We start from the raw sequence: 26241 nt of genomic DNA on the forward strand, positions 1-26241 counted from the left end.
TAGTATGCTCGTGGGGGGTCTGTAAAAACGCCATCTCGAGGACCAGAGTCGGAATACAGTACGAGATGGGTCCAGCAAATGGGCTTATAAAGCGGCATGCATACCTGTAGAAACCGCCTTAGTAATAAATGCATACCAATGCCCGTCCATGACGAACCCGGCCTTTTCCATGCGTCTAAGCTCGGAGTTGATCCAAGCCAAGCCACTCCCGCGCACTGGGCTCGGCATGCATCTAGCTCAAGCAAAAAGAGTTTGTCTTTACTGTAATACTCGAGGCGTATGTTCAAGTTGTGCTGCTCGCATAGACGATAGATCTGTAGATCTGATTGCAACTGCTATTCCTTAAGCTGTCGGTGCTGACCCCCCTATCGATTGATTGATTGATAATCCATACATGAATGCATCCCGAAGGCTATGACAAAACCTTTCCTCCCACTCTCCGGAGGCAGGGTAAAGTTTTCCTCGTCAATATAGAAATATAGAAATAAAGAAAAGAAGACAACCCCCTAGCTGTCACTGACTTGCACAATATAACTCCCGCTCACTGTCTCGAGCCTCATCATTCAACCAGCAAGCATTTCCTCCCCAGTAATAAACAAGTAAAGGAAATAGATCAAATTTCGCTAGTCAATTTCAAATGTGGCCCCTTCCCATTCCCCTTCTGAGTAACTCTTTTTGCATTTTCCCTACACCCCGCAACAGCACGGTCATACACGCCGATCGCGTTGGACCAACAACCCTGGCCCTGGCCCACAAGGAAACACACCACAAATCCTATGCCATCCCGTCCCCAAACACCAAGCAAACCACCACACCCTAGCCCGCACCCGCCCAAACCCACCCCTTTTCGGGGCAGGTGGGCGGGCGCTGGACTATGTTCGGGCCACCGGTGGTCTCGATGCAGAAGACCACCGAAATGCAGCTACAAGCTAAAGGGAATTCCGGGGCGGGAGACACTTAATCATTTTAGTATATATCCTTACAGCGAGTTCAGAGTTAGGTTTTCCAGAACAATAAGAAAATATTACGGTCTAGAAATACCCAGAGATTCGCGAGAGTGGGGCCTAATACCTACCCCATTTAGCCCAGAGGCTGGATAGTCGTTTAAATATCTGCTTTTTGCAACCTTTAAGATTTTTATTTATTACCTTGGGAGGGGAGAACTATAAAATCACACGTCAAGGTCACTTTCAATAAGGATACCGGGTATGGGGCAGAGTAGGGTATGGTACAACTCCTGAAAACGTCGAAATCGGCTACAGAGAATTTCAAAAAACAAAACAGATATCCTCATTTTGCGCAGAGAATCTTATTTACATAATTCGTTCCCTGATTTTTCTCGGATTTTTCACACCATCCTTCGATGCTCTGAGTTATTGCATACCCCCCCCCCCCCCCCCGCGTGTGCATGCACCATAACCCCGTAAGAACGTCTATTATCTGTTGCCACCTGTCGCCACATAGCGGAGGATAAATTAAGGCTGTGAGTATGTGCGGAGGCACGCCCGGTTCGTTGACCAGTAGATGCACTGTGCAATGCAAGTGGCTCCTGGTGGTACGACGTGTTCTGATACGGTCTTCTGTCAGCCACTTGTTCTCAAGGCGGGGTAGATCCAAGGACGTCCCTTTACAACCTAAGCATTCCTTTTTCCAAATCCCTTGCAAAACTCAAAGACAATACTGAAACAGAATGGCAGAAGCAGATGCCAACCACTCTCCTCTCAGAGGAAAAAACAAAACAATTACAATTTCAAACATTCCGCTATCACTATCCCACGATAACCTACGGATGTACCTTGAAGAGGTTTCGTTTGGTGAAATTGCAAGAGATGCTAAGGGTCATCCATATCTATCACTAGCACCGGAAGCGTCAGACTGTCCACGGTTCCAAATAGCGACTCTCACGTTCTCCAATCTTACTACTGTAGTTCCCTCTCACATTGACCTGAGACTTTCGAGGGCTGACACCACTCAATAATCCCATAACCCCAAAGATAGAGTATAACTGATTTCCAGTGCTGTGATTAGCGGCTAACCATGCGTCTAGTATTATCGCTGTTAATGGGCTTGCTGGACATGCCTTTGGGTCATGGCGATCCCGGGAGAACTACGCCATGTGGCTACGAGACTATCTTCCGGAGGATCTGGAGCCCAAAAGCCTGAGCGCAAGGATTTTAACCTATGGATACGATTTGAAGCTACCGGGAAGTCACTCAGATGCTGGAATACATGATATCTCCCAGGCCTTTATCAGAGCGGTGCACGCCGCTAAGAGTCATGTAAGAAAGCCACCGGCACACATCTAGAGTATTCAAAGATGCTCATACTTAATCCAAGGCACCACACCGGCCGACAATCCTGATTGGACACAGCCTAGGCGGCTTGGTAATTAAACAGGTAAGCGTAAAGACCAGATATTCCTATGTGCCGTCTTACAGGCATAGGCAATCAAAGACTGTTCCGAAGGCAGTAGGCCGAGCGTCTTACAATTGTGTGCCGGATTACTTCTCTTTGGAGTTCCAAACAAAGGACTTTCGAACGCCGATGGTCTGAGGTCGATGGTTCGTGGACAGCCTAACCTGAATCTGGTTCAGGACCTTATTGGGAATAGCTAGTATCTGGATAATCTTGACCGCTCCTTCGGCTACTTCATAAAGCGTTTAGGAATAGGTAATCAGGTGATATCATTCTATGAGACGAAGGACACAGCTCCTAACAGGCTAACTTGGATTTCACACTTTACACTGTTGAAATTAATCCATTGGATAGCCGGCAATGGGATCAGAATCTTTTTGACAAGCCGCCCCCACCTACAGGACATAGAGAACTCCTTAAACCCAGCCAACTCTGGCTATGGTATTGTGATCATGAATCTCAATGCTAAGGGCCAGGATGTTTGGGTCTATGTCGAGACTTCCATTGAAGATGACTCAACGGCCCGCGATTTGATCAAAGGTGGTCTGAGAGACGAGGTTCTTACTACACTTGTTAAGAAATGTGAAGGAATGTAAGTTGGAAGCTTTCCGTATAGCCCGTATTTCATCCAGTCTACGTTTTTTTATAATCATCCTAAAGTTCCACCCCCCCCCCCCCAACTTTATCACAGGTTTCTCCTTGTACATTTCTATTGCCAAGAATTATGCGGATGCACCACAAGGACGGAAGTTCGGACACTACTAGGCTCGTTAACTTCTATTCTTAACACTGAAAACGCATTGAATGGAATCTATAAAACAGCAATGGATCGAATTCGGAATCACCCTGCGAAATATAGAACTACCCTTGCCTTGAAAGCACTGACTTGGCTCATCACAGCACGTTGTACACCGTTGAAGCACTCTGTATGGTTATTTCAACGGGGGACGGAACCCGTCAGCTAAGGGGAGATCTCAGAGTATTCAACGAAGCCGATGCGCCACTTCCAAAAACAACTCAAGATGCATGTTGTGGGCTAGTAACTATTGGTGACAGTAGCGGCGCCATCCGACTTGCTCACTATTCCGTTCAGGAATACCTCGAACATTCTCCTGAAATTCCGGAATAGGTGCAGCGCCATCTTACAATTGCACTTGGTTGTCTAGATTGCCTCTGGTTGAGCTTTATAGACCCAGAGCTCGTCGGCCGCCTGCCCAATACCCGTGGATTTATCGATTACTCTGCGGGGAGTTTATACATTCATATGCAGGCCTGTCATGATATCGCTCCACAAGACACCCTGCTGGGCTTTTTGCAAAACGAAGATCTAACCCGGCATCTTCGGTTATCTCAGAGACCGCGGTTTAGAATCATTATAGACGAGTACCAATCCGTGTGGGATAAGAGTTGTATGGCGCTCCCATTGCACGAAGCAACTCGGTGGGGGAGCGCTATTATCGCCGATAAACTATTGAATCGTCAACCTCGTTGATGAATACAGCTATACAGTGCTGCATGCTGCTGCCGAGGCGGATTCGGCTCCCCCTAGTTCTGTTCTGGCTGAAAGAGGCCCCGGAGCAGTCTAGAAATAGGTTAGATATAGATATGATGGATAGAAAACGCAGAAGAACGGCCCTCCAGGCTGCGGTCGCTGTGGAATCGCTCGATGCTGTTGAGTTGCTTCTTGAAAACGGCGCGGATACGAGCAGCTGTCGCACACTTCCTTGGGATATTCGGAAACCGTACAATATGGGTAAAATCATCAGGCTCCTAGTTAGATATGGGCTTAATTCGAACTTTGATCAGCAAGGAGAAGTCGGTGCAGTGCTGCAGTGCGCTATAAAAACTGAAGATTTGGATATCGTTAAATTACTATTAGACAGAGGCGCAGATATAGATCTCATTAATGAATACCAGATCACAGATACCTTTTGTCATCGCCCACCAAGAGGCAATGCTTGGCTGAAATATCATAAAACACCATTAGCTATTGCGCTATGCGGGAAAAATAAGGATATGGTAATGCTACTATTAGATAGGGGAGCAAGCATGAAAATGGCCTTGAGAACATTGTACGACGCGGAGAAGTGTGACGGTCCCGAAGGCCTGGAGGCCAGCTCGATGGAGCTTCTGGTTGAGTGCGGGATGGATATAGATCATCCGCTAGAGACCTGGAAGCTCCTTGAAACAAATCTTGAGATCCGTAGATATGGATATAAATATGAGAGGGTTCGGAGTGGAACAATCTTGCAATACGCTGTACTCACGAATAACTTGGCTTTTGCTAAGTATCTGCTTTCCAAAGGCGCGAAGACAAACACTCGTAATCGACACCGGGAGACACCGCATCATCTAGCAGCACGACTCGGCTTTATCTCTATTGCCCGGCCGCTGCTTAACGCTGAGAGAGGCGAAAAAGATACGCCCATCACCGATAAGACCCGGGAATGCATTGATGCGAACGATGCAGTTGGCAATACAGCATTACATCTCGCTGCCGGACGTGGTGAGGAGGTCATTGTCAAGATGCTGCTACATACCGGCGCCGACGTCGAAGCCCGAGACGATGAAGGGAGGAGTGCAATACACCGCGCTATTTCAGGCAGAAATCAAGACATGGCATTGATGCTCATAGGGAAAGGTGTTGAACTAAACTCAAGAGATAAACGCGGAAGGCTGCCCTTGCACAATACCCACCCCTGTCTTGTTGAACTAGCGCTGGCCCGAGAGATAGCAATATCCTGTGCGCAGATGCTGACGGAAATACGCCGCTTCATCTTCTATTGCACAATCACCTGGACGACGATGCTGTTATGGCAGCACGCTGCATAATGATAAACGCCGGTACGAACGTAAATACAAAAGATAAGCTCGGACGGACACCACTTCACATTGCAGCAGACAAAGGGTTAGTGAGCGCGGTGGAACTACTTGTCGCATCTGGATCTGACCTCAAAGCACGAGACTTGAAGGGAAGGCTACCAATTCATTATGCAGCTTTGTCACGGATAGGGCTAGGTGCATTGGTGCTACTTATTGAGAAAGGTTCAGATATCGATGCACAAGATGACGAGCAATGCACACCACTTGAATGCATAGCTCGGGATCCGGGCAAGGATTTGCTGTCAGATCAGATGCGACTTTTGCTGAAGAAAAAGGCGAAATTGGACAATAGGGACAGGAATGGTAACACGCCGCTGATGGAGCTTATGAGGCGCTCCAGATTTGAGAATGATTCATTCCCATGCGAGGATGACGAGAAGCGGGTGTGTTGGAGGGATAAGATCAGGATGTTAATTCAAGCGGGCGCCGATGTTACGGTTGTTAACAGTGAAAATGAAAACCTGCTACACCTTGCTGCCGGGGCCGCCTGCGACGACAAACTCGTTCGTTTACTCGTAGGCGCTGGGGTGGATGTTAATGGACTGGATAATAAGTCCATGACACCGCTGCACCTGGCTATCCGCCATCTATTGGAAGCAGGTGCCACGGCCGACGTGAGATGTAGTGATGGAAAAACGCCACTAATGTATTGCACCCAAATTTGTATGGTAAAATAACGTTTTTTGGACCTAGCTACTTCAAACATACCGCCACAAATTTCATATCAGAAAGACCAAATCTCCCAAGCTCCAGAATTTTAGAGATATGGTTATCTCTCTGATATCTTGTATACTCATGGAGTTACAAAGAATTGAAGTTGTCAATTTTTGTATGGTTGCTGTGTGGATTACTAACAAAAAGGCCGAACTTTGAAGTATAGCTATTGCATAACTATATAGGCGGTGAGAGACATAAGTGTATATGGGAGTTTCTAGAGCTCCAAAGATCTTCCTGTAGGTTATCAAGTTAGTGGCCGCATTTTCGGAGTGGTAGGCCTAGAATATACTCTTTTCCAATACAAACTTCGGTGCGTAGTTATTTTTGTCACCCTACAATACTTTCTTCGAGAACCTCCCTATAACAACGAGGTTGTGTGCAGTGATCTTCTAAAGCACGGCGCCAACGTCGACGACATTATCGACGTATCGGCTCGGAGTGCAGGCGGATTCTCTGCATCTACACAGACTGATCATTCGAACGCCGGAGCTAGTCGCGTCGGCATATAAATGCACATGATAGAAAGGGCAGAGCACGACTACACTACGCAGCAAAACTCCCTTCGGAGTATCTAGGAACTGCGATCAGTAAACTAATTAAACGTGGTTGTGATGTGAACGCCGCAGATATCAACGGGAGAACACCTCTAATGACCCTCCTTGAGAACTGGTCCCGCAGTGAAGAGCCAGTCCGGGGCGCTGTCCAAACCCTTCTCAAGGCAGGCGCCAATGTAAAAATCACTAGCAACAACGAACGGAGCTTGCTATATGCTGCTACTCAAAACGGATACGCAACAACACTCCCTCTCATCATAGATGTCGGCGCCGACGTTCATGCCACTGATAACAAGCTGAGAACCCCGCTACATTACGCGGTGAAAGACGGCTATGACGTGACTCGGGATCCGAAGGTTGAGCTACTACTCAGGAACGGTGCGGATATAGACGCTAAGGATTACGATGGAAATACGCCACGATTCTGTCTGAGTCATGAGATAGAAAACAGTGAGGCAGAAGAGAGTGAAGATAATGATATGAATATAGACGAGCGTGAGACAGATGATAGTGGGGGAGATGAAGGCGGGAGCCCTTTACATCTGGCAGCGCAAACGGGCAACGAAGAATTGGCCTCTTAACTCACGGACGCAGTTGCGGGCAAGATCTTAGGTAACGGTAGCAATAGGACAACACTAGATACTACAAGTAGGGAGGGATCAGACGCCGGCGAAAATGTACCGTTTTATGACCAAGCAGCGGGGCGTACCGGCCGAGATTCTCTTCAATTGATGCCAGAGGAGTTGAACAGGGCACTATCCGGAATCAACGAGGAAGCTGATGCCATTGTGGTTCCTGGTCAAGTCACGGCGGGCGAGTCGGAGAGAAAAAGAAGGCACTCAGTTGGTAAGTTGTCAGGCTCATACCCTCTGTCGTTACAGTGATACCATGGCGAAAGGATAATCCACTGATTAACAACAAAACTTCCCATATCACGTAACATTTCCACCTGGGGCGAGTTAGATCTGTGTCTCGACCAACAGGAACCCGAGTAGTTAGTTGTGAAAGTATGGGTGTGTGTGTCTATAGTGGGTTCTCAATGGATGCCTGTGGTTTTTAGGTTGGCAACAGCGGGGGGTGGCATGATCATTTTAAATAAGGCTGACGGCCGGAGGCGAGATATCTTTTTTGATCTGGGTTTTATGTATCATGATATATATGGTAGAACCCCTAGTGATGAACCAAAAATACCCCCATGATGTTTATCTTAACTTTCACATCTTGAAGTAGTCGCCGGGAGAAGGTTGTCCCCGAGTACTATCCCCCTAGCTCCAGAAAACTACGAAATGTATCTAGTCTGTCGATCCCATTCGCGGATGCTACCCGTTCATTGGACATTTTGTTATAGCGTACCGATACTAGAGGTATAGAACAGCGACTTTTGACACATTTTTATATTCCTTATGGGAATCACAGCCACATCTGGGGGACTGTCAAAAGACACGCGTTGAGCGTGTTGTGCATGACACACAAGGCGGGCATTGTCCGAGTAGGCGCAATACCGGCCGTATGATTAAATCGGGGATATGACTAATTTCATCTAAATTCAAAAAATGTTCTTTGAGAATAAGCGCTATTCTTTGCACGAATAAGGAGCGCCATTTTCAATGGTCAGCGGTCATCAAGAGTGCTCTTTTATTGAAGTTGTTTCCGGTTTTGTGAGGAATTGGTCATACCCCAGGTTAACCATATGTCCTTGGCCCCACACAAAACACGACAACACTGGAGGCGTCCCCTCTTTTGCCGTGCACTACTGTACGAAACGATCTCGGAGCTGCCAACCCCAGAGCGCTAGGTTCTGCGGGGCCTTGAGGTCCCGCCCGGCGCTCGGGCCATCGGGTTGGTCTTTTTCCCATACGCTGGGTAAGGCCGGCAGGATGCGGGTATCGGGTCACGGACAATCACTCACTCGCATTTTCGGAAGCAAGCCTTGCCGAAAAGGTTGGAGGAGGACGGGACAGTTGAGCAGCTTAATTATTATCACAACAAAGAGACTAAGTATATAGTCGAGTACCAGACCAGACGGCTGTCATTAGACATTTGACAGGTGTCTCCGTCATGACAGCTCACCCGTATCTGTTCGGTCACCAGTTCCCGTTCGACATCACTTGAAAGCGCTATATATCCAACAGGTCTTATTTTAAGTTCGCTTTTCTTAGGGCTTCTTACGGCACCAACATGCTTTGTGTTGTTTGGTCTCGCGTCTCGAGACCATTCCTCTATTGCCCGCTACCAGATGTAGGAGGCCCGAGCCAGATGACGCGGTGGGTAAGGGCCATTACGGTGGATAAACACATATACGAGGCGAGAGCCTGGGTGGGGTTGAACCGGGTAGGAGGCCTCGTTTGGTGAGCTTGGACGGTTGAAAATGCCGGGCGGGCTAGGGAGGGGTGGATGTGGTCATGAGGTATCACTCGGTTACCGAGTGATTATCTATGATATGTTTGTTTATTTCATTGATTGCATGCAGACTTTTGTCTATGAAAATATCACACGCCCCAGAACTACACTGCTCTTCCATCGCCATCTCAAAAAAATGAACTAAATAACAGAATGAAAACACAGCTTGGTACTTTTTTCGTACTTCCACATGCCAATTTAGGCTCCTAATCGTTCCTTAGTACTTGCCCCCTCCCGCTGTCCATTCTTGCCATGTGTCGTCCCTTAGTCCACCACACCCTAGCATTCCTTCTCTTGTTTCCTCTTCTTCCTCTTCATTCCTATCCCCCCTAACACTCTTATACCAGGCTTTTGTGGTATGAGGTCGGGGGTTAGAGGGAGATACAGCACTCTGCAAAAGTGTTCGTGATTCCGATTTCGGGGTGAGACATTTCTCCATATGTAACCACGGCAGACTATCAAGAACCCCCCCCATCCTCTCAAGCAACCGACAACCCCTTCTCAACACCGCCAAGACCTGACAAAGTGCAGGGATCCTCTTTAATAAAGACTGTTCTTTGGCTTCTTTACGCCAAGGATCGTCGCTTCGATCTGTTTTCCTCCTCCATGATTTGGATTATATGAAAAGAAGAGACATTCGTATGATGCGTCCGGCTAGCCATCATCAACCTCACTCCCGGGCTCTTCTCTTCACTGACCAGGCCCACTGCCTCTTCCTCCTCCTCCTCCTCCCGGGGCATAGAGCTCGAAGGTCACCCCCCAAAGACCACCAGCACCATCCTCCTCTCTCCTGAATTTTCTCAGGGGGACACCTTTCACCCCCCCCTCCGTCTACCCTTAGAGGGGATGTGCGGTTGGTGACATACCATAGTCACTACAGTAGGGGATTTGGGGACGCATTAAAGCTTTTTTTTTGGCCCGGCAATATGTTTTTCTTTTGTGTTATCCGGATTTTTTCTCCTTTTTTCTCGGGCGGGGGTTTTCTTAGTCATCAACCTTGTAAGAGGAGTGCGGTTGGTAGCACACCACAACTACTATAACAAGAGAACTGGCATTGGGGATTGGTTTTTATGCCATAGGCTATGCCTGCATGCAGTTATTGTACCTAGAAACAATTCATATGATTTAAAAAAAAAAAAATATCAAGAACCCCCCAAGAGAAGACTTTCCCGGTGACCAATGGCGCCCAAATCAATGAAGAATATGATCAATGACCTATCTTCTTTTTATATATAGTCACAAATTATATTATATATTTTCGTTGTTTTGAATCTCAACTTTAATAACATGAGTATTACGGGTGCGCCACACTGCGCACTGACATTGAAAACTATATCACAAACACCTTTGCTGAGTGACTGTATATAGGGTCAAATGTGGGTGATATTTTATGTCTGGGAGCGAGAAAAGACAATGACATCATAACGGGTTCTTGTGGCGTGAGCTCGGGGATAGGGGGAGGCTACATATTCTTTCAACCTACTGTACTCTGCATTAACAAACGGATTTGTTATTCTCAATTCTTCAAACAATTCCGACTATACCTTCAGTCAAATTCTATCTCATGTTGAAACTTTACTCCTCAATCTCAAGACTTTTAAACAATTGAACCTCTTATACACGAGCCTAGTAAGTAAAACTCCTTTGAGATGATGTGTAACTCTGTGCTTCTTGATTCCGTTTACTCAAACCTTTGTCTTTGATTCGGTTTGTGTAATTTCTGCGTGAAAAGAGTGAATGGAGTTGCGTAACCGTCATTACACTCCTGAAAGTCTTGCTTCCGTTCTTTCCGCTTCGGTTAGTCAGGCCCCGAAGGCCTTGAGCCACCAGTATAGCCTCACCAATGTTCCCAGACGTTTAGTTACGTAATTTTGTTCATCTGAATCTCTGCAATTATTCTACTTGATGCAAATGAAAATCTCAATTGTTCCGAAATATGCCCGGAGCGCATATAAACCCCACACGCACGAACCCACCGCCACATGGACGGGAGAAGAGGCAGAGTGTGGAAATTGGAAGAGCGGCTTCTATTGACCAGGGAAAATCACTCAATGCTGATTTGATTATGAACCCTAATTGTAGTCAGAGGAAAGACAAACAAAAAATCCTCATTGATCGTCTGCTCGTATCTACTCACCCATCCCTCGACCTTCTCATCAGCTAGGTCATCTCCAATGATAGGGTACATAGGAGGTCTCCCTTGCGCGGTGCTCACTTGACCCCAGCCCGCCCGGCCGAACAAAGCAATCTTTGCCAAAGGTAATATGCTCTTTCCTTTCCCTTCAGTCGGTAATCTATCTCACTTGCAAACACAGCATCTTTTTTTTTTTTTGCCATCTTGCACCGCGGTTAATCTACAACTTGGAGCTTTAGATCTCCTCATATATAATCCATCTATTCGAAATCGTACCGTAGGTCTACCACATAATCCCGGAGACATCAATTAACAATAGAGCATCCCCCAACTTCTAAAGAGTTCCTTCACGCCGTCCAGCGAACACACGCCCATATCTTATACCTACAGCCCACTGCATATCCTATCACTCAACATCATCTGCCCCACGATATAGAGCCCGGTCACCGCTGGAAGTAGCACGACGGCTATACAGAACGCCATCAAGATTATATATATAGCAATCACTGGGGACTCCAAGAAGGAAAGCCAGAGCGCCCTCTCCCAACTATACGTGAGAATGACATTGTAAGACCCGCCGAGCTGGCCAGTCGTGATCCACAGCAAGATCAGCACCCGCTGCATAATTGTGCTCTCCCCCTTTTTTCCACCTTGTCAACACGCCTATGACGACGTAGGGCGCGGCGGTGTTGACGAATTTTAGAACCGCAACAAGTCTCTTGAGATTTGGTGATTGGTTCTGTATTGATTTGGTTGTTGCGAGCGCTCTTGATTTCAATCCCCTGGACAGGTCGCCGTAGACGCATCCGACCGCGCCTGCCACCATGTTCTCGACTGCTGCTCGCTGCTCCTTGCCCCACCATCCGTGGGGATATATCTCTTTCTCCTTCATCGTTTTCTTCTTCTCTTCTAATGGCAGCGTCAATCGTCAATCCATCCAGGTCCAGTACCTCATCCACCGACGCCACTGTCGCGGTGATATCGCCGCTGGGACCTCCACCACCGCCGCTAGCTACAGTCTTGTCCATATTGCTTGGATTGCACAGGCCGCGGTAATGGACGGTATACATCGCCGGGTAGCTTGAGGCGCTGAGACTGGCGATCAGGTTTAGGATGGACATTGTGACGTACGGAAACTAGTAACCTGCATAGCCATTCCTCTTTATCTGCTCGTCGCCGACCATGTACAGGATCTGAATGAGCGCCGCACTGCTCCTGATCAGACTGTAGCTGCAGGACAGCGCGAGGGGCGTGAAGCCACCCCGTGGCAGTCGCCACATGCCCCAGGTCTGGGCCTGGGTGCGGTGCTCCTTCCAGATCCTCTTCATGATCAGGATTGAAGCCCGCTTCCTATCCCCCCCGGGTAGGAATGGCACAGCTTCGAAGGTAGCCGGCACCCCGACCAGCCCGTACCCCGACAGCACCGGCGACGCCGGCCTTGCGATCACCCTCCGGATATCCGTCGGTGCTCCCCGTGTATGTTTGTGGTCAGTGGGCTGACCTGCACCATGGCCTTCGGTTTGACGAGATTCGAGGGTACAAGCATACACAGCGCGCCGGCTTTGAGCGCGACGTCAAGCTTGCCCCCGCGGCACATAAAGACTGCCTTCATGAAGACGAAACGTACAGGCGCGCTGGACACCGCTGGCCGGCATAAGAACAGTGAGGAGGGAGCCGGCAATGGTGGTCTCGACGACGTTGGCGCCGGGAAGGGCTACAAGAGTGAGCGCATGCAGGACAAAATTGAGCCCGAAGAACTGCACGACACCTAACCAGTCTGTGGATCGGCAGACCTTGCTGCCGCGTTTGAGGGAAGGAGGCTGCGTGCTGTTCATTGAATTATCTTGATCCGCGCGGAGCAGCGCCGGAGTTTGTTTGTTTCCTCCGGAATGGTGAAAACAACGATAAACCTGATCTCACAGTCTAAGGCTGATACTCCGGAGCGCATGAGAAGAGGACTGGACATGGCGCTGGTTAGAAAGGCGGATAAGGTACGGACTGGGGAGTATATGCAATATAATGCAGTGCTCACGGTATCACTGAAATGCTGTTAGCATGTTTACTCAACACATGCCTCGGTGTCGTCAATCAACCCCGCACTTCCCGCGGCGAGGCGGTAAAGTAGATGAGCGTTGAACTTGAAATAGGTACACGATGGATCTCTCCCCTCTGCCAGGATCAATTAATACGCATATCTCTCAACTTTCAGGTCCCTTCCGCTTGAAGTACCTCGACAAAGCGACCGGCCAGAGATTGTTTCAGGTCCAAAGGGTTCGCTACCTGAGCCCCTAGGCCTTGGGAGAACGGCTTTATACACCGCGTTGGTGGCGTCGATAGACAATACAGCCATTATACAGGTCAGTCAGGTGAACTCGCGGGATCTTCCATGTGGATGGTCTATCTTATCGCACAGGTCACAAGCCAAAGCTTTGTCCCTGGCCAGTAGGGTGGTGGCTGGGCTGAGGTGCAGCAGCGGCTGAGAATAACATGATACACCAATAGCAGCAGAAGCAGTGAAGCACATATATCCAGCCTGACCCCCTCCAACGCTGCAGCGACTCTTTCCCCTTCTCCTTCTCCTCCTTCTCCTCCTCCTCCTCCTCCTCCTCCTCCTCCTCCTCCTATATAAAGGCCATCTTCCTCCCCCCCAGTTCTATTCCCTCAATACGTTAATTTCCCACATCTACGGACAAGAGACACACGAAAGGTCTATACAACATGCGTCTTCTCGCCCTCTTTTCCCTTGCTCTGGTGTTTATCATGGCCCATCTCACCATGGCCAACCCCGCTCCCGCTCCCGCCCCCGCCCCCGCCCCCGTGTCTGCGCCGGACCTCGACAATCCTCTCGTCAAGCGCGCCTGCGTTGTTAATGGCTGCAAATGCAGGCCCGGGGTAAAAGATGGGGAGTACTGTTGGGGCTGCAACGCGCACTCGGATGCGGGTACTTGGTTTCCCGGATCAGCCTCCTACAAGACCTGGGTGTTTCAATGTGGTAAGGCCGCATCCTCTGAGATCGCTGTGACAGCGGCGCTGATAACAATGGCGAGTGAAGGTCCGCATAATGTGTGCTGTGTAGCGAACTCGCTGGCGAGCTGTACCAATGCAACCCCCAGTCCGTGTGGTCCGGTATAGAAAGGTGATGGGGAGGTCTTTGTTTAAGCGCGGAGTTGTTTGATTACGGCAGATGTGTTAGGGTGTATCTTGTAGCGATCGCAGTATATTGTTTCTTATACCGATATATGTGTGCTGCGTGGTTAAGTTATTATATTAACGCTTACCTACTATGTAATTGTTTGCGATAAAAGTGCAATGAGCCAGTTGATCTGGTCTACCTGTTTTTTTGGTTTTTTTTTCGTTTTTTTTTCACGTTTGAGACCCGGTGTTTATATGCTTAAAATAGCCCTCAAAGTCCTTCCCTTGCAAGGAAGCTTATGTACTCTATCATTTATTTAGTGGTACCAGCACATCGCCCCCGTATAAGCAGGACATGGTACGCCACAGTCCCAATATGCAATATAAGCCAGATGCACCCGTCGCAGAGATGCATAATGCCAGGGGCCTTGCCTCACCACCGCAGCCCTACTGGCTGAGCTGCTCATCATGACTTTTATCGGTGGCACACAGCACTCGAAAGTGTGTTCTTCTAACTACTATATAAAAGCCCGATACCGAATCCTCAATAATCGCTTGAGTGGGCTTTGCCCAGGGGAGCGCGGGATCGTTTTAAAAAGATCTATATTTGGACTCCGACGTGTGATATGGTGGCATACGGAAGTGGAACAATTGTGGCTGCAATAGGGCCTCATGGGTTGCCACAGATCAGTCAGGTTTGCTTTTCTGGGTATAATACTGTTCCACTTTGTTCAGTCTTGGCGCATTTTACATACAAAAATACACAATTTCAACCTCCAATAACTTTACAACCCAGACAGATATTACAATTCTGCAATGATAGAACTAAACTTCATCACTAGTACTAGAGTCCTATCATTATGCTTTCTTTTTACGATTTTTCTTTGCAAAATTATTAGCCATTGATATTTCGTCGCGATCCGCTATCTTTAAGCGTGGGCGCACCATAGAACTTGTGTAACGCCATTCAGTCCATCCAGAGAATGCCATCATAAAAATATGACTCGACCCCCTAACACCATCGACTACTGATTTTAGACTTCCGAACGTAGAATTAATGTATGTTTCAGTCCGTAATTTGAAACTGTGCACATTATATCCTGAATACATTCTGTTAGCCGTACCTGGTATCGTTATGGCCAGATTGTTCCAGTATATAGGTCGTCATTATCGTTTCGTTGTATAAGTATCCAACGCCGTCTTACTTGCTTCCGATCACCCCCGTCAGGAAAATAAAAACACAGCCCTAGAATTAGCTCTCGGAATACCAATCCCTTGCGGTTTATCCTCGTATGTATTAACCAACAACACCATATTCGATATATATTTCCCGTCCAGCGAAAGCCGACACTCCCAAATTCAGCCAGATACCTTCGCTGTCGTTCCGTATGCTCAAAACCCAAACACTCTATGGAGAGATATATGATACGCAAGTGGTTGACGATAGCTCCTTATATGTTCCGTTCAAAGTCTTGGAAGTTGGGATTAACCACACCCCCGTGCTGATGACACTCCAGAGTGAAATCATCTCACCAACACTGGACAGCCTACACTCAGATCTCTACGTACTTGCGCTGAGAAAGATTGATATGCAACACCACCGAGATGGTGGACAGAGTCATATATCTTCCAGATTAAGGGCTGTATCATAAGCTTTTACTGAACACGACTTATACATGAGCTTGCGATCGCCAGATAATGTAATCCCCTTTACATAGATATTCTATACGGTCTAATGATGGGTACAAGACAAGACGAGACTAGATTTTGGACGGTTTTGTCTCGTATCGTGGTTAGGAATAGTAGGCCCCGCATCACCTCGGGCGTTCCACAAAGTCTTGAGATCTACAGGTCTCGAGACTTTGCAATTTGAGAAAATCTCAAATGTAGGAAAGAGTTAAAATACTCAAATCTTCAAGTCATGTTTTTGATATTGCACCATGAACCTTATGTGCTAATTATCATCTTGTGGAAGAATTATCTTTTTTTATATAGTATAATAATCCCTCTAAAACCTTTCCGAAAGGTTCAAAAGGTCCAATATAACCCGACGGGACATCTCACGCCTCATCCCGATTCCAACCCACAATACCCTCCAGATAATTGCGAAATTAAACTATTTTCATTGGTCTTGTCTTGTCTCACCTGGAAAGCTTGAGACCTATTCTCGAGCCCTCAAGTCTCGTACCCATACCTATGTGTACCCGAGATACCCCAAAGACTGTGCTATTATACCCTCCCCCCTTTTGGTTCCATTCGGTCTTATATGTTTACGGCACATCATCCACACTATCACGTACGCCATAGTTTATACTGCATGCGACCATTCTGTACCTAGAAACTAGAAATGAAATGATTCCACACACACACACACACATCCACACTATCACAAAATTTAAACTGCGAGATTAGTGACAATGACGGTAACCTTTACCGGGCCAAGATCCTGAATCAGGAGCCACCGCGGTCCTCTAGAATATATCCAGACTGGTTGTTCTAAATACCTTGTAACATATAGATGTGTCTCTAGCAATACTATAACTTCATATATACCGAAGTCGGATCTTCCAATATATCTGAATTCGAATGCCGTATAGCAGAATATGATAAATATCAAATCTTTTACGACTGCTTAATCCTCCAATGGATTGTCCCTATCAAGGCTAAGAAATTAAGTTCTCTCAGACTCACTCATATTCTCGAAAACTCCATAACAGGATTGGTATGACGTGCACGTCCACCCAGAACCCGGCAGCAAAGTTTTCGAAACCATTAAACACAGTAGTTTTTAGCATTTCAATCCCATCCCAGGTATTCCTTAACAATTTAGTGCTTATACGAGAACCTACCGCCCTACTACTGTTCAGCAAACAGTTGCGTGTCAAAACTAGAATTCTCCCACGTTCACAACCTATCACTCGAAATATTGATGCGTGCCAAGACACTCTTAACTTAATTCACCTAGACACGTGCAAAGGGGATATGTTATGCGTACCCTAACCCTGCCATCCCTAGCCCTGGTACACAAACCTAACCCTATTAACCACAAGGCGCCCCCCGCGGGTTGGGAGATATGTGCGTACGAGCCATCTCACCCGCTGACATGCGACAATCATAGGACAATATCGAATGGTAGTTTCAAAGCCTAAACGGAGCCTGGATTTACAATACATAACGATCGAAGAGCTTCACCACTATCCCCCTGTTCTACACACCTACTTACACTCAGTTGCAGTGCATCAACACTAAGCTTAGAAATCACACAAACGTATGTCATATCAATCGAGCTGATCCCACAATCCTCTCTCTTTCTCACGACATCCATGATTGATGCCAAGATGCCAAGATGCCAAGCCTGCATTTAATAGCCTTGGAATAAACGTGATGCCAAGCCTACTAGACTGAACATCGACGTGACGGTACCTTTCCAGGTCTGCGAAGTTTGGATACCAAGTAGATTTTCTCTTCATAAAAGTATTAGTTGGTAAGGTTATGAGTACGTGGGGCGACGACTTCCAACCCCATTCCTTAGTGCGTTCATACCTTAGCCTGGACCCCGATGCCATGGTCACCCAAGTGTCACGCTCTCAGGACATTTTTTTTTTTAAAAAAAAAACTGGATGTTTTCGATTACGGGCTCATAGCTAGACTGTACTAGGTTGTTTATAGGACCTTGGAGTAGGTGCGCGGGTAAATGGCATTGGTTTACAATAGTCACAGAATCGAGTGATACTCCATGCTCTGGCTACGACCCATCCGCATGTCTTGGCGCTCAGACGCGGGCCGAGACGGCTGTTCACGGCCTACCTATACATGTAGCTCGGCTCAGTCAGCCCATTCGGGCATGCAAAATTGATGCCCTTGTAGCCCTACTTGGTGACTGTTTATACTTACTCAGGCGCAGACGCATTTAGAAATAAAAAAAGATTCGTGGTGCCTGCAGATGGGAGGTGGGGGATATGATCAAGTCTTTAAAACCGACGTTGTTTGGCCGGCATAATGCTCAATACCTCGTTAACAGTTTGGTGAGTAAACCTTCGGCGGGGAATCGCTATCACGGTATTCATCCTTCCGCCAATATTTCAGCATAGGAATATTACTCGCAAGACCAACCAATATGCAGGGATAAGAATATCACTGCGATTGCCTATTATTTCTATTTATATCAAACGACGGATATCGGCCCCACGGAAACACCCAATGGCAGCCCATGCGCAATAAAGAGCGATGATGCGTGCCAAGAATAAACCATCTGAAAATATCATTGGGAGATATCAAAGGCCAATTGGCCAATCGATAACCACGGAAGAATAGATATGTCACGATGCAGGTGGGCCTCAACGGTAGAGAAAAAGTGTAAATTAAATAAACATTAGGAGTAATCTAAGATTACATGTCAAGGGCCAAAACCCAAGCAAGAAGTCCAATCGTTCCATCTCATCACCTCCAAACATAGAAAACACATACATACATGAATCCATATCGTAGAGACACCCGCATGGGAGATACATTACAACCTCATCCTCTTCAATCCATCTTCAGAGCTCAAGCTAGGGAGTCCACATTTAAGATCTCAACCCAGCGGGCCCCAAGTAACCCCAATCAAGCCTGACGGCCTCAATCATCTTGTAACAGTTCAAGCGCGCATACACATCGGCACCGCCTAGCCTACCAACCCACTTCTTGTTCATCGGGCCCTCGCAGTAGTCCGTCAACCACTCTCCATAGGCACTAGTCATTGCCCAGGCATTCTCGGGGTTTGCTGCAGCGGCTGGTCCAGTAATCTGAGCAATAAGCGGGGTGCTCGCAGCGACTGCTTCGATAGTAATCTGTTTAAGATCCATGACATACTCCTTCTGGATCTCAACATCCTCTCGCCTTCCAAGACGAGAGACGTGTCCACCGATGTACCAGTCAAAGTCATACTCGAGGATCTGGTCGTGTGCTTTTGTCCAGCCGGGAATGTACTCGGAGGCACCGAGTTCACCGAAGGGGACCCATCCGGGGAAGACAACATCGATGAGGGCGAGGATCTTCTGCTGAGGGGCGTAGATGAAGATGTTGCCAACGGCATGGTTGTCGCCCTTGTATGAGAGCTCGACGGTCTGGTTGCCGACCTCAAGGGTCATATGGTGCTCAAAGGTGACGGTTGGCACAGGTACCGGGGTGGACCCATGGTTCAAGACGTCAATAATGCGCTCCTTGGATAATTCATGTGCAATGAAGGTGACATCCGCATCGGCCCAGTAGACGGCGCCGTGGGCATGGTCAGCGTGAGCGTGGGAATAGACGAAGTGGGTGACAGGAATATCCGTAACGTTGCCAATTGCATACATGCAGTTACGGCCGAATAGAGGAGGGCAGTCCATAACGATGACACCCTCGTCAGAGACAAGAAACCATGACTGGTACTCGCCATTAAGGATGGCATAAGCTCCTCCTCCGAGGTGTTGAGTTAGATATCCCGTCGCAGGTATGGTCATGCCATGGGCAGTCTCAGGGAGAGGGGCCCATTGTGTGGTATTGTAGTTGGATGTTGCTGCAGATCGAGGGCAATGTGCAAGAGCAGAAGACACAAGACCGAAACAGGCGGAGAGGAGTGAAAGACGCATCTTTATAGTCTCTTTGGAGCAGTTTATGGATGAGTGAAGTTGATGATGCTGCGGATGCTGGATGGTGAAAGATGAGGGAGGAGAGCGGGATCTATATATGATTTTGGCAATCTGCTCTAATCTCGCCTTTACCTTCAGGATTACATCGAGGCCCAGCTCCTGCACTAGAAAGGCCATCCTTAGCACGTGGGGGCCACACAGAACGCCGAAGATAAAAAAAAAAAACCCAAGGTATTCACACCTGTCTTGCATCCTGCTCTTGAGCAGGTACATCTAGAGTAACAGAGACATCGCACAAACTGCTGCGGACGATCACTCACATCCATGACTCAGACCACACACTCCGAGGAAAAGCCCTGGGCACGGCTTGTTCCCTCGGCCTGTCCTGAGGGGAGTCCATGCGACTGTTGGACTTGGTCGTTGTTAGTTTTGTCCTGACGTTGAAAATGTTGTCCCTTCGACCTGTAAAGCCTCCAACAACTGCTGGGTCTAGATAGTGCTCCGCACGTCCGGATGAATCTACTTAGTACCCTGTCCGTGGTTCTGAAAACATGGGTGAGACATTGATTCAAGGCTATAGATAGGTCTTAGAAGGAGGGCGGAATCCCTCTAGTATGGGCGCGGGCGGCTTGTACCTGACAAGAGGTGCCACAAGGGTCGTTGTTGCACAAAGTTTTACGAGAGCAAACCGGAGAGGTGCAGACAACACGGCAGGGCAGCTGGGTACACAACCCTACTCTACAACATCGCTGCAGTGAGTACTACTCCTGGATGCACAAGCAAATATTGGACGAGGTTTCTGATTGATTTCCTCAATGGGGTGAGAAAAAGGAAGAAGGAACATCAATCAAACTCCAACTAATCTATAGCCCCGATTCGGGACTCAAGCTGTCTTAGCAGGCCTGTTGGCACGGGTGGATGGGTAGCGAGCGCACTTGGCTGCCTGGTAATGCCTTCCAATCTCTGCTGTAGAGTAGGTACTCAAGAGTAGCTACATTGCCTGGAAAACGTTCACCAATCGCGCCTCATGAAAAGCCGTATTCAGATAGAATAGGTATGGATAGTCAGATACCTATCTTGATTAGAGCTCTGCAAAGCTTATGCACAGAACATTTGATCGTTGGGTTATGCACGTGCGCATTCCATCTACTCCAAGGAAGAAAGTGCATTTATCCCCACCAGTCTCGAGCGAGGCTTAGTAGGGGTTAGGGTTAGACACTCTGTGCTACTGAGAGGTAATATTCTTCGTGGGAGACCAGAGACTGATTCTAAACATGAGGCCAATATTAATACATACTCAGCCTTGCCCACAAGCTATTTATGACCAGCAGTGGGGGAATATTCTGATCCACCCCAGTAGGCAGTAGGTCATAACTCGGATAAATCTCTTCCGTCGAAGATCTGTGGCGTGTGTGGCTACAGCAGCAGAAATAGAAGGATGATGGGGCCTAAAATACCCCTTACATACCTGAGTACATTACTGGCATAATAGTTGCCTACAACAGAAGCAGATGTTGTAGTATCCCTTGGACCGATGAAAGTTGTCAAATTCGCGACCACACTCTTTCAGCTATCACTAGCCTAATATAGGAATTGTTGGAAATTCTTGATTGGTTCTGTTGTTGTTGCCATCCGTAAAACGCAAGACAATTCCCTTACAAAGTGGTGCACGGTCCAGGTCGCGAATTTGACAACTTTCATCCGTCCAAGGGATACATAGGTCATAAGAAATACCATACTTGGGATAATTATAGATATATCAACCAATAGCAGACTCGAACATGGAGGTGCAATCCGAGTGCAGCAGCTGACTATCATATCTGCTCAACCATTGGCTCCGATACAAACAAACCGTTCCAGTCGGGAATTTCTCAAGAACACCCTCTCCGCACCCAGAATAAGCGGTGCAACACCCACCTCTACCCAACTGGTACGGCTAAAGAGAAGAGTATTCAAGCATCATTGGTATGTAGGTGTTCTATACAGACACATCTGCGAGGTCTAACTGTCCCAAGTTAGTGTGGTGGTCGCGATGGCGGATGATAGTTATTCCTTCCACGCCTCTGGGGTGCATCCCTGCTCGCTTCCTAAAGTACCAGTGATGTGCATAGAGCACCTGAGTGGAGCAGACTCGCACCCTAACCAAATACGTGCAACACTCTAGAATACCTGTCGTCTCCCAATTCCACTCCCCCGGAGACGAGATATTAAGCTCCACCTCTAATATTTAATTTCGTGTCCCTCTCATGCGGGTTAGGGTTGAATACTTGTCACGTTAATCCAGAATTGAGCCTCTACTATTTTGGTAATATACCAGCCCCTCAACTCCCCCCCCCCCCCCCTACTAGCACCGCTCCTTACTTTGTGTGCTGTTCGCTACCCTGGTTGCTGGTCGCTGCCGCCTTTGTAGAATACCTATGTTGTAGATGCCTCAACCCCGTCTTACTGTGCCACTTGCATACAACTGATATTTCCAATGAAATCCCTATATATAGAGTCTTCGATGAATTATACTGTATTGGGATTCGTGATATTTTCGCTACCCCACCTTGCCTGGATCTGATAGCCCTGATATTATCTATCAGAGCCTGGATTTCGTACTCGCCCAAAAAATGCAAGTGGAAGGCAAGGGTTACAGTGGTCGCATGGCGGAACGGCGCCACCCCATACAGACAAACCCCTGTCTTTGATCCCTGCCCTGGCTCTGCTGCCTGCATTATCTGGTTCACTCTACACGAAGAATCCCGTACACGTAGCTGTCAGACCCACGACTCTACAAAATCTGTCTCCTTTCAGTAGGGCAACAAGAACTGCCTTCCTACAGACCTACACATGAATTACCCCGATAGAACCATGCTATTGCTGAACAGAGACGACAGCCGTTGTTCCGAGCAACCGAGATAACCGAAATGGGTCTGCCGTCTTCCCTCACTCGACGGCATTATACAGCTATACCTAGGTACATTCTCCTCTTGTAGGAGAGAGACGTGTCTCCTGTGAGGACAGCCAAACGTCTCTCCGCATTCCCCATTTGGGCTACCAAGAAAGATGCAAGCCTGTCTGCATCGGCTTATCAGGTGGGGGAGACGGTTTACCTAAACGTACATAGTCTCGCTCTCAGCTTTGGCTTGATACTAGTGGGGACGGGAAGTGACAAAATTTTCATTCTCGGTGACTTTGGCTCGATATGCAGGAGCATTACCTACATGTACGTATTTCCACCCCTGGCCTGTCCAGCGAGAAATGATCATCGAAAACACCCGTCATCGTATCAGTTGGCATTGAACAAGACAACCCATTTCCAGATCAGTGTATCTAAGACTCTCCTATTGCTGGATAAAGCACAATACTCCCTCTGTTGGCATTTCCTCGTTCCGCACCCCTTCGTGTTGGCTAGTAGTTTCCGGCGCAGATCGCTTTTTATTTCCTTTCGGCAATGTCTATTTTCTTTTCTTCCTCCCCCAGAGATCGGGGGAGGTGGTGCCTTGCAATTCAAGAGCATTGGGATTCTGACTCGACAACAGGCAGAGTTCTAGACATTTATGCACTCCACTCTATCTTGAACGGTGAAGATGAACTTGGAATGTAGAGAAGAGCCTTTGGTGACAGCGGAACACACAGTACCTACATATCGCGTTTGGTCGCTGAGGTCATCAGGTAAGAGAAACAAAATTGAATATTACACTATTACATGCTCTACCTTCAGAGCTCCTACCACCTGCGCCACTGACCTCTATGAGTGGCTACTCCGTATTCAGGTAAGGCCTCCCGTACTTCAGAGTCTGTGTGCGAGTAGAGTAGCAGTCTGTACCACTGCGCTGTTCGTGGATTCCCCTCGGCTAGCCCTCTCCAAGTGTTTTCTACCCTAAATGCGGATAATGCCGCGCCACCAACTAAAGATGGCGTTTTTTGCGGCTGAGCTTTCCCCTTTTCTCGCTGGTGCCGTCATAATCGATCGACAGTCTACGGGTCGATCCCTTCCCTAGTTCGTATAACCTTAAAAAATGGGCAGACGCAGAAGAATATGGATGGAGAGTAGCTACCAAGATGTAGATATGGCAGAAGACAGCAGCCAGAAGGACAGCCAGTCAGTCAGACCTCAGTCAGTCAGTCAGTCTACAGCCAGACAGCCAGTCATTGGGCTCGCATAAGCGAGTCTAATGCCCGTCGAGAGGTGCCACGGTCGCAATCGCAAGAATGGTCCTTGGCCGAAAAGAGTTAAAAACGTACTTGCATCAATTCACCGCCCAGGAATGTTCCTAAACTGGAGCTACCGTTCTTCTCCCGCTCCCTACTCGTGAATATCTTCATGCGAGCCTCTATACCAACGGTATCTACATGTACCTCTCTTCATTGTATGGTCCATCCCCTCCTATCCGTCTTCAGCCGTGATTCAGCTGCCCAGATTCGGTCAGTCACTATATCTCTAACTCTCTGGCTGTAGCCTTGCATGTGCGAAAGACATTCCCCGATTTAGTCACTTGCATCACCACCATATGACCACTGCTTCTTACACGACATCTCTTCACTTCCTCCCCCACGGGGCTGTAAGCACAGATTGAGTTTTCCTTACAGCCACACCTAAGTGCACTTTTGGCACTCGTAAATAGACACACTGGATACTAAATAACGACTGACTGACTGGTGTTGTTGGCACATCTACTATAGTAATTATAATTCGAGCACTTCCGGTCAGACGATCGCTCGCAGTGTCTCTCGAGATTGTGCATTTATCACTGTCGGCGAGCATCGTATCGTTGGCCAAAGGCATTGGCATTTGTCACTGTCGGCGAGCATGGCAGCTAGCTGGCGAATGGACTCGGGAAGCGTTGAAGGGTTCAACTGCGCAGGTGCTGACTCGCGTATCGCGCAGTTCAGCACCTATTACTATATTAAAACATGGGAAGGTTCATGGATACAGTTGTTTAACGGAGAGAACAGATATTGTTGTGCCCAGCGGGGACCAGTATTAACTTTCGCCGTAGTGGCCTTGGGCTGCTTGGGCTGGCGATCCCTGCTCGCTAGAGGCCTGCCATGTTCGCGAATGGCTGTAGAGTTCATCCTACTGTCTAAGGTACGAGGAGACTGGCGAAACCGATCACACAGGCGTACTACCGATCTTAGCAGTCAATGAAGGGTAAATTTGTTTCGCGGCCTTGTCGCCGCATCTTCAGATTTCAAATTCGATGGTCGACAACGCTTGCAGTACTAGAAAGTTCCGTTCTATGACTCCCAGCTAGGGAGTGGAATGTAGGTAGTAGTATTGTGGGAAGGTTCAAGTGAACCGCGCCAATAAGGCTAAAAATTTACTCAATCCTTGAATACATCATGTAATGTCTAGGCAGTACCGGCATAGAGAGATTGACTGTCATATGATAGTGGAGCTGAATGCATATTTCAACCCTAACCCTGGCTATATGAACCCTGGCACGGAGTTTGAATTGAAAGATAAAATGTCCGGATATGGATGGCACAATACGACAACGCTCTCTGATTCGGCAGATCCAGCCTGTAGAAATCTGGGGTAGCAACGGCAAAGCTATGGAAGACACTGCCGAACAGCGGTTTTGAAATCAGGGTATTTATTGCCTCGCACAACCGTCCGGGTATACCCAGCCAACAGGAGATTCAAGGCCTGTGATCAGCGGTAGCGACCAACGCTTTTGTATGATGTATAGTATGAAGTAAGTGTTAGTGATAGCTTAATGAGTACTTGTTTGTGCACTTGAATCTAACCATTCTCCTAGGAACGTGGCCGGAAGTTATCCTTTCTGCATGGATTCAATTAGATCTTTATAGGCCTCCGAGGCCATTCAGGGGTACCTTTGCTCATCTCATCATTCAAGAAAAGACTTACAGGCTTGGGGTTGCACACCCGAGGAGACCGATATTGCTATGCCTTATTCTGCCGAACGTTGCCTGCATGCAGGCACTGGGCCGCGGAACATCCGAGAAGGAGATTCGCCAAAGGTTGTTTCAGATCAACAAATCATATGCAATTATTAACTATTGCTTAGAATTCACTAGCCACCGTCTTGGATGGCATGAGGCGGGGTAGTTTTTCGGTAACAGTCTCGGGGGTGGTTGATCTTTTGCGCAAGTGTTAATAACCGACTCTATTTTCCAGCATTATAATCATTACTACTTTCGCACACTCTACGCATATGGACTAGAACATGACAATATTAGAGTACCTACACCCAATGACAAGGTCAATCTGAAAGAATACCTACCTAGCGTAGGTGTCCACTCTTTGGTCCCGTTTGAGTACTGTATTTCTTTGCTTGTCTTCCTAAGGCGGTATTGCGTGCGTGTGGTCTTCGGAGAGCTCTAGTAGTACCTGGAGGACGTAATACACCGGAATCATAAGTACTCTATCACGAGGCAGACAATG

General features: G+C 47.8%; 7 protein-coding genes across 7 annotated transcripts; 4 read left to right on the forward strand and 3 right to left on the reverse strand.

The window, feature by feature from the left end:
• Positions 1-1690: 1690 nt before the first annotated feature.
• LAJ45_08959 (uncharacterized protein) lies at positions 1691-3544 on the forward strand (the record flags this gene model as incomplete). The annotated part of the gene is made up of 7 exons (XM_046118507.1): positions 1691-1884; positions 2048-2279; positions 2338-2397; positions 2445-2561; positions 2612-2614; positions 2817-3007; positions 3316-3544. The coding sequence occupies 7 exons, from the start codon at positions 1691-1693 to the stop codon at positions 3542-3544; spliced, it is 1026 nt and encodes a 341-aa protein (XP_045968184.1).
• A 476-nt stretch (positions 3545-4020) lies between these two features.
• Positions 4021-7150, forward strand: LAJ45_08960 (uncharacterized protein; the record flags this gene model as incomplete). Its single annotated transcript, XM_046118508.1, has 3 exons — positions 4021-5056; positions 5167-5912; positions 6509-7150. 3 exons carry the CDS (start codon positions 4021-4023, stop codon positions 7148-7150), a joined length of 2424 nt encoding a protein of 807 aa, XP_045968185.1.
• A 4561-nt stretch (positions 7151-11711) lies between these two features.
• LAJ45_08961 (uncharacterized protein) lies at positions 11712-12224 on the reverse strand (the record flags this gene model as incomplete). Its single annotated transcript, XM_046118509.1, has 1 exon — positions 11712-12224. The coding sequence occupies one exon, from the start codon at positions 12222-12224 to the stop codon at positions 11712-11714; it is 513 nt and encodes a 170-aa protein (XP_045968186.1).
• A 15-nt stretch (positions 12225-12239) lies between these two features.
• On the reverse strand, positions 12240-13453 carry LAJ45_08962 (uncharacterized protein; the record flags this gene model as incomplete). The annotated part of the gene is made up of 6 exons (XM_046118510.1): positions 12240-12604; positions 12731-12930; positions 13024-13061; positions 13136-13142; positions 13197-13272; positions 13333-13453. The coding sequence occupies 6 exons, from the start codon at positions 13451-13453 to the stop codon at positions 12240-12242; spliced, it is 807 nt and encodes a 268-aa protein (XP_045968187.1).
• A 368-nt stretch (positions 13454-13821) lies between these two features.
• On the forward strand, positions 13822-14235 carry LAJ45_08963 (uncharacterized protein; the record flags this gene model as incomplete). Its single annotated transcript, XM_046118511.1, has 2 exons — positions 13822-14095; positions 14156-14235. 2 exons carry the CDS (start codon positions 13822-13824, stop codon positions 14233-14235), a joined length of 354 nt encoding a protein of 117 aa, XP_045968188.1.
• Positions 14236-18800: 4565 nt separating this feature from the next.
• LAJ45_08964 (uncharacterized protein) lies at positions 18801-20173 on the reverse strand (the record flags this gene model as incomplete). Its single annotated transcript, XM_046118512.1, has 2 exons — positions 18801-20011; positions 20089-20173. 2 exons carry the CDS (start codon positions 20171-20173, stop codon positions 18801-18803), a joined length of 1296 nt encoding a protein of 431 aa, XP_045968189.1.
• A 5353-nt stretch (positions 20174-25526) lies between these two features.
• Positions 25527-25954, forward strand: LAJ45_08965 (uncharacterized protein; the record flags this gene model as incomplete). Its single annotated transcript, XM_046118513.1, has 3 exons — positions 25527-25531; positions 25694-25817; positions 25865-25954. The coding sequence occupies 3 exons, from the start codon at positions 25527-25529 to the stop codon at positions 25952-25954; spliced, it is 219 nt and encodes a 72-aa protein (XP_045968190.1).
• Between the last annotated feature and the right edge of the window lie 287 nt (positions 25955-26241).

This window comes from Morchella importuna, assembly GCF_003444635.1.
Source record: "Morchella importuna strain M04M26 chromosome Unknown Morimp01GS033, whole genome shotgun sequence".
Classification (NCBI taxonomy): Eukaryota; Fungi; Ascomycota; class Pezizomycetes; order Pezizales; family Morchellaceae; genus Morchella; species Morchella importuna.